Below are 12,892 nucleotides of genomic sequence, written 5' to 3'. Positions count from 1 at the left end.
TGTAATTATTATTAATTGTACACTGATTATACCTTATAAATATTTCACATCTATTGAATATTTATCCATTTTTTTAGTCTACACTTTTCAACAAGTCAAAAGGAAGTAAGGTATACAAAAAAGGCAAACATACCTCATAAGCTCTGCATACATCCCCAGGTGTAGTGAAAATTATTTGAAAAGAAAAATAAGCCAGGCCACTGGAGAACGATGCATAATTATATGCAACTGTTTATTTAAAATAATTTTCAAAGCCTTTCAATAACTTAACTTCACTTCCTCCTGTTAGAAATCAAGATCTAACCTTATGTTTTAATGTTCATGTATGCTATTTTAATTTTCCTTTAGTACTAGATCCTATTATACTGAATAGGCAGTGTGAACTATTTTCGGTATTATGGTATTTTTGGTATTGACCATTTCTTGGGTTCATCAAATGTGATATGCTATTTCAAGTTGTCTCCAACTAGCTGAATGACTATATTGTTTTATCTGGCTTTTACCTCATTATTTTCACTTAATTTTATTTCATCTTTATTTGCTACTTCATCTATACATTGTAATTATTCACACACAAACATGAACTCATTAGACTATAAACACAAACCCCAAATTTCTTAATCATTCTAACATATTAACAACAAAAAGAAGGGCTTTCATTTGAATTTTCATTTTTTTATTTCTGCTTCTTTATTCAAAGTCAATAATAAAGTCACAACTGTAAAATGAATGCATTTAAAAACAAAGATATATTTCAATAACAAAAAATATGCAATGATCATGAAATCTATTGTACATTTTGCTGAAGTCAACAGAATGAAGAGATGGTATGAAAAAAATCAATCTTCAAATATATCCTTAACAAAACTCTCTTGTAAATAGCAAAATTATTTATGGAGACATTTACATAGCTGAACACCAGCTGCAACAACAAGGGGTGTATGCTGGGGGAGGGGGAGGATGAGATGAGAACTCTCCCAATGTTTCTTAGATAAAAATATATGGGCGCCCAGAACTCAAGATTAAACTTTAACATTTAATTCAAAATAAAATAAACATCTCTAATAGGTCACAACTGTATGAATATAATTTTTTTTCCTTGACAGAAATGTAACAGGGTATTTCTTATCAATAACAGCTAAATAACCATGTAAGAAGTGTACAAATATCCTCAACCACCAACCCCTAGCCCCAGTCAATAACTTAAAACAAATCCCTCCTATGAAATTTTCTTTCACATTACTAAAATATCCTCATTTACTTGGGATGAGACATATTTAGAATATTTCAAAATTTTGTTTTTAGACATGTATAAATATGAGAGCAGAGACTTTCAAAACCATCTATGTATTAGTGGTAATTGAATTTTAGCAGAGTGATTAACAATCCTTTCACTATACATTGACTGGATTTCCTTAAGCATATTTGATCAACTACTGCAAGAGTGATGCTGGTGGTAATAAGTGATACTCTCAAACTTTTCCTTTTAAAAATATATAATGCATGTAACACTAAGTAATATGTTACATTGTATAATTAACAAGGAATGACTTTTCAGGTTCTAGGAGAAAGAAAAGCAGCAAACTAATAATGGTATTTACCTACCTACTTCCTCACTGATAAATCCACAACTAACATTCAAAATGGTGGATAAAGTGAGTGATAATATACAAAAATTAAATCATTATAATTTTACCTAAATAAACAAAAATAGCATGAGAAGTTAAATGAGCACACAGAGGTCCCAATGTTCATACTATGATTCTGAACAAGATTTTCAAAGCAAAAGGCAGCTACGTACGATTCTGTGGGTATTTCTTATTCTACAAAGATGAATTTCAGAGCAAATGTCAGCTAGTTCAGTCCTATCTTGTCAAAGATAAATATTCAGATGAACTAAAAGTTCCATTTAAAGTGCACCTGCTGAGCAAATCTCTAATGACCCTGCTAAATGCAGCCACCAACAAAGTGGCCATCAAGCATGCTTATTTCATTCACTGTCTTTGCTATCAACAGTCACATAGAATGGATTTTTTTTAACCTAATACTTTATTACAATGGACTATAGAAAAAACAAATCTAAATCTATCTTCTAAAATTCCAGAGTATGATAACCTCAATATTTTTAAATACTGAAAATGTAAAGGATTCATACAAATTAAGGGCTGTATTAAGTGTGTACTTTTTTACTTTTAATAGTCACTTGATGTGCTCTTAAAATCTCTATGAGAGAAGCAGATATTGTCCCCAGGTTTTTTGGCAATAGATTCAAAAGCAATAGTAGCAGTGCTGTTGAAGTCCATAAAACTTGTTTTTTTTTTTAAAGCTAAATTATTCAATATCTGTATTGTTATTGCACTCATATTGCCCGGAATACATCTATAGCAACTCAGCAATAGTGATTGCGACAAATGTAAAGTAAGTGGGTCTACAAAGCATTTGATATCCTTATTAGATAAGAAAGTTTTCATAGAGGAAATGCAAACTGCAAGTCGAATCAGATTATATAAGCTTAACAATTTTTTAACCCTATATAAAATTAAACCTAACCCTCACTACTACAAATCTGTAATGAATCAGAAAAAGATTTACAGTACACAAAGTCTTGACTATGGTTGCATTCCACTCCTGAAGTCACTCTGAGTTAAAACAGCAATGTTTCCAAGATTTAAAGAAAAATAGATTTTATAAAAGGGATTCTTTTCAATCACTGAATACATCATTTTTATTACTAAGACAGAAATAAGTTATAAGTTTTCCCACTATAATTTGCTCTGATGAAAGAATTCTCGCTTTTAACTCCTAACAAATGCTACATTTTCAAGACTACAGGAATTATCAGTAGGCATTCTTTCTTCTTGATCTAAGTTACTTTTCTCTAAAATATGTCAAGTAAGCTTTTAAAGATTCAGGTAGGGGCAGCTTCATGATTTTTTCTCTCAGTAAATTCTGAGGTGGCTCCTCTGGCTTCATGGCTTCACTATGATCTTTCTCCTCTTCTTCTTTGTTATCTTCTTCCATCTTTTCATCTTCTTCACTGTCTAGAGGCTGAGGAATAAGCTGATTACCCACAAATACATAAGTATTAATTCTCTGTTTAACTCTCTTCCGTTTCCTTTTGGGTGCAGCCCTTTGTGGAATCCCTTTGGCCTGCATCTCATCATTTATGAAATTTCTAAGTGTGCGTCGAATGTAAATACGAGCCAAGTCCTGCAGATTCCTGACAGCACAGGGAGCTGGGGGGGGGGGGGGAGTAAAACATTATTTATTGTTAATTTCTTCCCAGAACAAAATATGAATTAGAACTTTCAGACTCTGAAAGACTTTCATCTAACAAAGACTTCAGGGTACTTGTAATATGCCAAGCACCATACTCAATGCAGATGGTTTATACATGCACATGTATATGTCCCCATATAAAAGCATAAAAATTCTTTGAAAGGATAGTAAGAATGTAAGAACAGGGTACATGAGAATTAAGAAATTAAGGGACAAGAATGAGAAAGAAATTTTATATACTTTATATACTTTCTGATTTTAAAACCATACAAAATACTCATCAGAAATCATGCTGCAAATAAACAAATAGAAAAACAACAACAAAAAAACACATTTCTTAGAGGCAGTGATAACATATTTTTATCGAATACACAAGCTGGGGCATATACAGTCACTGCTTCACTACCATCTCTTACTGATGTAAAAATATATCATAAAGCCTAAAACACATACTCCTTTTTCTGTAGCCTGTTGTAATATTTTATGTGTAGAAAAATAAATTCTCTAATTTACACCTAAAATTGGTTCTCCTAGCTTCCAGTCCTGCTAAAATAAATCTATTACCAACAATCCTTCTCAAATATTTAAATTAAACAGAATTGTCTTCAGTTAGTTGAACAGTAGTTTAAAAATCTTACATTATTTTTTAAAATTTCTTTACTTTTGGTCCTTGTTTCTGGATACCGCTCTTTCACCTTTTTTTGCTATAATATTTGAAACTGTGTCTTCCTTAGCTCTGGGAAAGGGAGAAGTTCTGTAGGCACAGTCCATTACCAGGACAAAGCTCACAGAGCACCTCCATGTTCTTCCCACTATAGCACAGTGCCCTGGACCAAACCACTCCTATACTGGGTACATCCTGCAGCATTAGACACCTATATGAGGTGGAAAGTAAAACAATTCAGTGATTGAGCTCAAGTCCCATTTCTGGAAAATTTGTCAAGTAATTCCTGCTGTGTCTTCCAAATCTCTTATATACCAGGTACTGTTAAAAGTGTTTATTTAGATAAAGTGGTTGGTTAGGCTATTACCCTGACTCCCTTATAGAGATACACATTTAGTTGAAAAAAAACACAAAACAAGGAATATTTTTAAAATGACACAGTAAAAAGTAACCTGTGGAAATGGTTACTTTTGATTAGTCAAGGAAGTCTTCCTAAGTAAGTATGGCTGAAGCAGCATCTAAATGATACACAAAACAGTCATGTAAACATCTTGGAACAGAAAGAATATTAAAGCCTTTAGAAGTAAATGATCATGTTCAAAGAGCTAAAAGAAGGCCAGTATAGATGGAAGTCAGGAACAGGAAAAAAGTTCTAAGTGATCTGATCATTCATGATCTTATAAATCAAGGTAAAGAACCACGTAGCTACTAGAGGGTTTTTAGAAAGCAGAGGTTATAACGCAGTGGAAATAATATGCTGGCTCTTCTCTAAAATATGCACTGTGAAGAGGGAACAAGAAAGCAGCTGAAATATTCCAGTAATTCATATGGAAATATGATCACACTTTTACGGGGGTGGAAGTGGCAATAAAGATAGAGTGACATAGACAAAATTGAAACATTATTTTGAAGACAGGATAGACAATTAGGATTGGATATGGGAAGACTTTTGGCCCAGAGGGTAGGCAGACATTAATGTCATTTACTGACATGACAAAGAGGAAGAACAGAAATTTAAAAAATCAAATAGAAAGAAAATAAACTTGTTTTGTTTTTGTTAAATCTAAGGTGTCCGTTACATATTCAGAATTGACAGTCTGAGAATAAGACTTATGACGGACCAATCCCATTACTCAGATGTTCAGTAACTTGGATCAAGGTCATAGAAGTTGTCAGTGATTTGAATTGGGACTGAATGCAGCTTCTGACTATGGAGTCTATGCTCATTTTCAAACACAAGGACTTAAATCATAATTCTGGAATTAAAGGCAAGATCAGAGCTGGAAATGAAAATCTGGGAGTCTTCAGCAAATTGTAACATGCAAAGACCAGAAAACCAGAAACTGGAGGAGAGCACCCAAGAAGGAATATAGACAGAGGAAAAGGCCTGAGTCTGAGTGAGCTCTGTGAGAGAGGAAAGTGGAGAATACATCTATATGTAAGTTTTAGAAGTAATAAAGTAAAAACTAAGTCTTTTCAGCTGATCTTTGCTCTTGAAACTCCCATTACCTGAATTTTCTTTCAACACCTTAATTATGTTCTTCTGCCATATTCACTGCTATGCGTGAAAGAACGAAGGATGCTAAAGAATGAAAAATCTTTTAATCCTGACTGACAAAATACCTAAACTTCATAAAGAACCAACTAAATCCAGAATGAGAAAGGAATCAGACTTTAGTATCTTCTGAAGTTCACAGTCCTAAAATAGGATCCACATGATCTTCAATGACACAAAGACCTTTACATAATTCTTAGTCCCCTAATTATTCAAAAGCCCCAATATTTTCTATTCTATGATATTTCCTTTGTTTCTAAAGCTTCCAGCTTTGAGATAAGGATTTAGTAGACCAGACAATACTAACCCTGACTGCTATAAAATTTTATTTTGAAGTTTTCAATCCAAAATTACAACTAAGGTTATCTCTAATACACACATTGAAGCTCTATTTGTTTTCCCAAAAGTAGTTACTGCATAGATTTTATAGGACTCTAGCAGTCAGCACTTCCATTTTAACTTATTAACAAAGAGTAAAAAGGGCATTTTATTTGGGTCAAGCTCATAAACCAATGAGTTTGAGCCTGCCTTAAACTTCAAGTAGTATATTCTTATTTTTAGAATCTTATACCAGAAAAAAAGGAAATAAGATTAAGTTTTAAGAATAGATTTAAGAATAAAAATGAGTGATGAGCTTAAGGAAAAAACTAACTACATTTTAATAACTACTTAATACAAGCAATTTCATAGCTACAAATTATATATGAGAAAATGTATGTATGTATGTATATATATATACATATATATATATACAAATATATTTTTAAAGATTTATTTATTTATTTATTTATGCATACAGTACTGTGGTAAAGGCCAGAGGTGCAGAGGCGGTGAGAGGATTCACCAGAGACAGTGGGGAGCAGAACAGACAGATCGATAAAGTACACTGCTGAGGGGAGCGGTGGGTGGTCAGGAGAGGTCTGCCTCACCATGTGGGTGGGGCAGGCAGGGATCGAACTCATGTGGAAGTGGCTTTGAACTTATGTGGAAGTGGCTTTAGCTTCTTAGTGCTGTGCCACTAGGGAGGGCCCTGCATGTATATATTTTTAAACCTTTTTTGGTATCAGCATTCTTGTCCTATTTTAACTTGCTAAAATTATTAATGAAGATTTCTGAACACCAAACTGTTCTCTGAAAAGGAAGCTTGTTTTAATTTTCCACATGCTATTAAATTAGACAATTATCAAAAACATTTTCATCCTCTGAGCATTACTATGTGGAACATTTTTTGAATTCATAATTCCCTACTCATTTCTAAAAGTTTCTGTTGTTACGATAACTTTTTTCCTTTAATTTATAAAAACTCTCCCTAAGAAAGGTTATAATAATATAAACACCCTATAACCATTCAGCTTCAGGTATCTCTTATGGCTACTCTTACTTCATTAACACTCCCATTTCCTTTTCACATCCCTACCAGGGATTATTTTGATGAGAGTTTTAAACAAATTTCATTAATAAATATGTCAGAGGAATGATGGATTTTTAAAAAGTTATACTTTTCCATTTTTTATTCCATTGAATTTATTCCTACTTTACATTCATAATCATAAATGTCAGTCACCCACCAGTGACAGTCTTACTAAAACTTCTAGGGCTATTTGTGCTGACATCTGTAAAATGATAGAAAACAAATACTATTCATTTATATAGTATATCATCATTCACTCCATTTATAAAGTTTGTTATTACAAAACTACATTACGACAAAGACTCTTTTAAAGGAAATTAAACTAGGAAAAGTGATAGACAAAAGGCGGAATGCTGAGGATTATAACAGTATCAGCTACAAAGTAAAACATTTAAGTATTTGCCCTGTCATAAACTATAATTCTAATGTTTGGAAAACAGGATGAAAAAGATAGTTTTACTTTGTTACTACTGTTTTTTTAAACTCATGCCCTTTTTTTTTAAAGGAGTTAAGTATTCAAAATTATAGTTTGATGTATTACAGTATACAGTACATATCAATATTATAAATATATATTAATATATACATTCGTGCATAATGTGTATGTCATGGATAGTCTATTAAAAAATAGCTTTCACTGAAAAAAACTATGATCCATGTGAATATAGACCATATGGATGAATCTGATAAATCCACAGAATGTTGGGCCTCCCTGATGGCATAAGAGTGTAAAGTCTTAGCACTATCAAGCTATCACCTCATGCCTCACTGGGGCATGAGGTCAAACTCTGGCCAGAGAGCTGAGCCACAATGTGGTGCAGACCTCTCCTGTCTCTCCCACAGCTCCCTTCAGTAGTGTATTTCAGTAGATCTAACTGCTCTGCTCCCCACTCTTTATCTGGCTAATCCTGTCACCACTCCTACCCCATCTCCCCCTTCCCTGGAACCTCTGATCTACACTAGAGATCTTATATGCATAAAATAAATCAAATCTTGGACCTTCCCTGATGGCACAATGGGTTAAAGCACAGCACTATGAAGCTGGCCACAGCACTTCAGCATGAGTTTAATCTCCGTCCAGGGAGGTGACCCATATAGCGCAGCAGACCTCTCCTGTCGCACCTGCTGATCCCCCTCAACAGTGTACTTCATCACTCTTCCTGTTCTACTCCCCACCCTCTATTAAATCCTCTCACCATCCCTGTACCTCTGGCCTCTACTCTAGTTCTATATGCATTAATGAATAAATCTTTAAAAAAAAAAAAAAAGCAAACTAAATAAATCCATCAAAAAGAAAAAAAAAAGCCAGAGTGGTAACAAATCTCCTTTGATGGCAACTCCTTAGAGAAGAATGGCAGTAAACCCTCTCCTCAGATGGTGAGGAAGAGAACCTCCAGGCTACTGACACTCTCAAAGTGACACTCCAGAATTGCATATAGGATCTCTCTACATCGCCATGCTCAGACCTCACCAAGGCAAAAAGTGGCTGCGATAATTTAAATGTAAGCAGCAGCTGGTATGTGTGTCTTTGGCCTACTCTTCTCCTTTAGGATAGGTCCATGTACAGTTACACAGGTTGAGTTCTATTCATCTGTCTGTTTATGGGTTAAACTCAATTGTGACTGGTCAGTGTTGCCTGTAAGCATAAACCTGATTTACAGGTAATAAGTAAACCAGATTTAAAGGTGCAGACCTAAGCCATAGTTTCCTAATTACTATGACTGGTAATAAAGCTATGTGACCCCCAGATCCATTTCTGATTTACAGGTAATAAGTAAACCAGATTTAAAGGTGCAGACCTAAGCCATAGTCTTCTAATTACTATGACTGGTAATAAAGCTATATGACCTCCAGATCCATTTCCCCATTGGTAAGAATTTGCACAGGAAAAATAATGTACAACTTACTGATCCTTCCCAAATTCCAGTACTATTCTTTAGTAATCAATTATTATATGCCAAACACTTGATGTATACTATTTCTTGTAGTTCTGAAAACCACCAAAAAGACCACAAAATCATAGAGCTCAAAAAAAGTAAAATGAACACTGAAAATAAAATTGATTAATCTTTCCAGGTTCCTATGAAATAAATTCATTTCAGAAGCAAATTAAGTTTTACTAAGCCAAAGCCCAATTTTGGAAAAGAACTGTCTGTACCCACTGATTTTGAAAACTTTACCCTTCTTTTTCAAGGTCTCGGTAGCCCTCAGTAAGTTGCCCACTCCCTCCTTAAAACATTTTCCTTCCTCAGTTTTTAATATACTGGTAGTCCTTGCAAGGGATCTCCAAACTATTTATTTCACTTCAAGTCTTGCAGACAGTAATGAATGCTGTCATCAGTTACTTGCTCAGGACAAAACTGTGGATAACCTGTTTTCCCTCCACTAAATCAATGTAGTCCACTACTTTACTACCTTTAAGCAACTCTGTCCATATCAACACTGACACTCTCTTTTTATTTTATATATTTTTTACATTATGCTTCATTTTGTACATTTTTTATCTCAGTTGTAAACCCCATGGATTTCACCCATGTGCCATAACCATAGTCCCATGAGGCTTTTTATACCTCTTCCTACCCCCGTTTTGGTCTTGTTCCCCTCTCCTCCCCCGTAGAATGTCTCTGGTTTATAGTTGCTAGTTGATGTTCTTTTATATATATAGTAGTTTTATATATACATATGTATTATATATAAATAAATAAATATACGCACACATATCTATAATTTCTCCTTACACTCCTGGTTTGAGTGACTCTTGACTACAAAAAAAATTCTTTTACAATCTGTCCTCTACAGCCTAGCCAATGACCTTTAGCCACACTGACATTTATTAATCACCCTGGAATGACAAAGTTCTTTTGAGCTGAATTAAAGGCTTTGGAAAATACCACCAAACTTAACATAATAATTCACAACTGTAACTAATACATTCATTTTTTTGTTTGACCTGCCCCATCATTTCATGTTTCCAAAAAAGGCAACTAACTGTCTGGGGAAGGTGAAAGTTGTGAGACTGCATGGGGGAAGAGGCTGAATAAATACACTGAAATACACTGCTGCAGAGTTCTTCGTAACTGTACAGTCCATGAAATCTAAAGCATAGACGTTAAACGCTATAAAGCACAGCTCAATCAGAAAGGAACAACATTACTTACGAAGTCCAACAGAATCTGGTTTGCCATTATCATTCTTACTTGGTTGCACAAGTGGAGCAAATGAAACAGCAAGGATATTTTTACTTTCCCAAGTATTCTGTCCAGTTCGCATAATTTGTGTTAACTATTTAGAGGGGGGTGGAAAGAGACTGATAAAAATCTGGAAATGTTATTTCCTTACACTCACAATTTCAAATAATAACTGTCAATGAAAGTTATATAATCACTTGTATTTAAATGCAGCAACATTACTTTCACTCAAATATTTGCCATAAAATACAAAAGATGGCATAGATATTTGATGTTTATATAGTTTAATTTTTTTAAAATATTTTGCTTCTGAAAGATTGACTTTCTCAGTAAATTAGTATTTCAAACATTTATTATATCTATTAATACCAAAAACCAGGTAGACAAACAGCTGCAGAATGTTTACAAATGAGCCTATACAGTACTACATGAAGATTCCAAAATAAAATTGTTTCTTTAACAGAGTTAAACTCATCAAGTCAAACCCTGAACAAGATTTCTTTTTGCTACTTTGAAAGAGTTAAAGAATGTTGGAAAATGAGTAGCTGCTACAGGTCATTATATTCTGTTCAATTATCACCAGGTAAGAAAACTACAGGAGGAAACAGTTTGGCAAGTCCACACAGGTAGTCTGGGTGAAAGTCAAAGAGTCTTTTAATGGTTGTAAAGGGGATTTTTTTCTATTATCTATTTTAGATAAATATGATCATTTCAAGTTTTCCTATACAGATAAATATAAGAGCAGTAGCATTTCTTTAAAAACTAGAATGTAGTAACTTCCCCTTCCTTGTTTTCTATGTAATTAAGCAAAAAAAAACAAAACAGTAGAAGGTACCTGATCTTCTATCGGCATTACTAGAATGCCTCCAACTTTCAGTAATATTTTCATGTAGTTTTCATGGTCTTTCTGAACTCCAGCTCCACAATAAATTCGGTCATACTGATGACTGTCAGAGGCTATCTGGAGGCAATTACCAACCACAAATGCAGGTTCACAGAACTCAAATCTGCATGGAAAAACAAGCATATTCTAATTTATTTAAACAAAAGTATTAAAAAATTAATATAATCCAGTTCTCTGACATATGAAAAATATTAAAACTATAAGGACAAAATATTGTAAAATTTTACTTACTATCATATTTATGAAGTTGAACACTGACCAAACCAGTTTTATTACCAATGATATAGTGCACATTTTCAAAATACTAATTTATTTTTTGACATGTTGAACCCTTACTTAAGACTTAAAAAAGTGAATACAATGAAAAGCCCAGCAGAGCCACATGCCCCCAAAATAATATATGATAAAGACAAAAATCACAAGGGTCAAAACACAAAGCATCACATTCACTGCTCTTTCCGAAAAAGTATGTATGATGCCTAATGAAAATCTGAAGGACTCATGCAAAGGCAAAACTTGGTAAGTTAAAGGCATCATTTACCCTTACAATAACCAGATTAGGGAGGGTTCTCTTTTAGTTTAGCAGAGGTATATCATAAGATTTGAAAATAGAACAAAATGAACAGTGTTACTTTCTTACTGCTACTTTGACCCTTGCGATCTTTTTATGCAAAGTGGGGATGAGGTGTTTTTTATCCAGGCATTTTATCCTGGCAGCCTCTTCCTGGTTACAGTGTTGGTTCATGGATATAGAGTTGTGCTTTTGCAGACTATTCTGTTTAAGACTCCTAATTTAGTCCTTGATGCTGACAGACAAATCTAAAGTAGTTTCTAACATATATGTAAAACTTCACTTACATTAATCCTTTTTTAAATGAATGCATGGAGCATGAAACATTGTTCAGTTTTAACTCGATTAAAGTTATGACCACAGAACAAAAATCAAGATTTTTTTTTGAAAATAATTTATATTAAAACATTTTGGCATGTTGTGAAAAAACACTGACTGATTCAATCAGTTTACTTTGTAGAACATATCCTGTCCTTTGTATTGCACAGTAAGTTTCCATTGAAATTCGGTAAAACATAGACACATTATGATCACTAACAGAAGACTTTGCCAGAATTAATTACTGTCTTCCAGTTCTTTTCTTCTTGGTCTAGAGAAATGGGAATGGGGTACAGAGGGTTGAGGGGGGTTGGGATCAACGTAAACAACAGTATGTACTCTATACTCTCTTCCACACTCCCACACTAATTAAGTTCATGCACCATTATTTATTTTTTTTTTTACTACTATTGCCTTCTCCCTGCTCACATTTTTTAGGTATCCCCTTCCTAATTATAATGTTCTTAACCACAATGTATGTTCAAGCTCTTAAGAGTGTCATGTACAACTCTATGATTCTACTCTGAAGGTGTCCTTTCAGACTCAATTTTCATGCCTATAAATACTACCTTATAGGCATACTAAATCAACTGTTTCTACTTGCTTAAAGAAACTTTTACAAAGTGTTTTAAAACCCAGTATCTGTGTATATACGCTGCTATTCCTTTGACTGAAATTACCCTTCTTTTCCTCACTTGATAAATGCCTATCTCTTAAAAATACATGTCAAGTTTTAAGTAGCTTCACAACAAAGCTTTACGCAACTCTGTGATAGTACCACATTTCTCTTACTAGTTCAACACACACAAAAGTGTAAAACTTTCTAGGTTGGGGGTGGGGTACATATGTGATTTCTTTTAGACTCAGGACTATGTTATAACCTACTACTGTCTAAAATATGATCATAATATAATTTCTTGGCTTAAAGTAATTAATAATTCAGTAATCCATATTACTGGATCACATAGTTTAATCATTTTATCAAACTCACAGTACAGATTC

The 12,892-nt window shown here is 33.7% G+C and overlaps 1 protein-coding gene across 2 annotated transcripts in view; it reads right to left on the bottom strand.

Moving 5' to 3' along the window:
- Positions 1–702: 702 nt before the first annotated feature.
- The window catches only part of PCMTD1 (protein-L-isoaspartate (D-aspartate) O-methyltransferase domain containing 1), a 62,881-nt gene continuing 50,691 nt past the window's right edge, over positions 703–12,892 (bottom strand). Inside the window, exons 4-6 of one of the 2 annotated variants that reach the window (XM_004679885.2) lie at positions 10,933–11,104; positions 10,068–10,191; positions 703–3,236 (exon numbers count right to left, since the gene is read on the bottom strand). In XM_004679885.2, the coding sequence (XP_004679942.1) occupies positions 2,869–3,236; positions 10,068–10,191; positions 10,933–11,104 (664 nt within the window). In that variant the 3' untranslated portion in view covers positions 703–2,868. The remainder of the gene's footprint in view (positions 3,237–10,067; positions 10,192–10,932; positions 11,105–12,892) is intronic. The other variant, XM_012723094.1, reaches the window with a different exon arrangement.

Source organism: Condylura cristata, unplaced genomic scaffold (assembly GCF_000260355.1).
Source record: "Condylura cristata isolate star-nosed mole 26May11 unplaced genomic scaffold, ConCri1.0 scaffold00009, whole genome shotgun sequence".
In the NCBI taxonomy this organism is placed as follows: Eukaryota; Metazoa; Chordata; class Mammalia; order Eulipotyphla; family Talpidae; genus Condylura; species Condylura cristata.
Note: the sequence above shows the minus strand (reverse complement) of the source record. Positions and strands in the feature narration are given on the sequence as shown.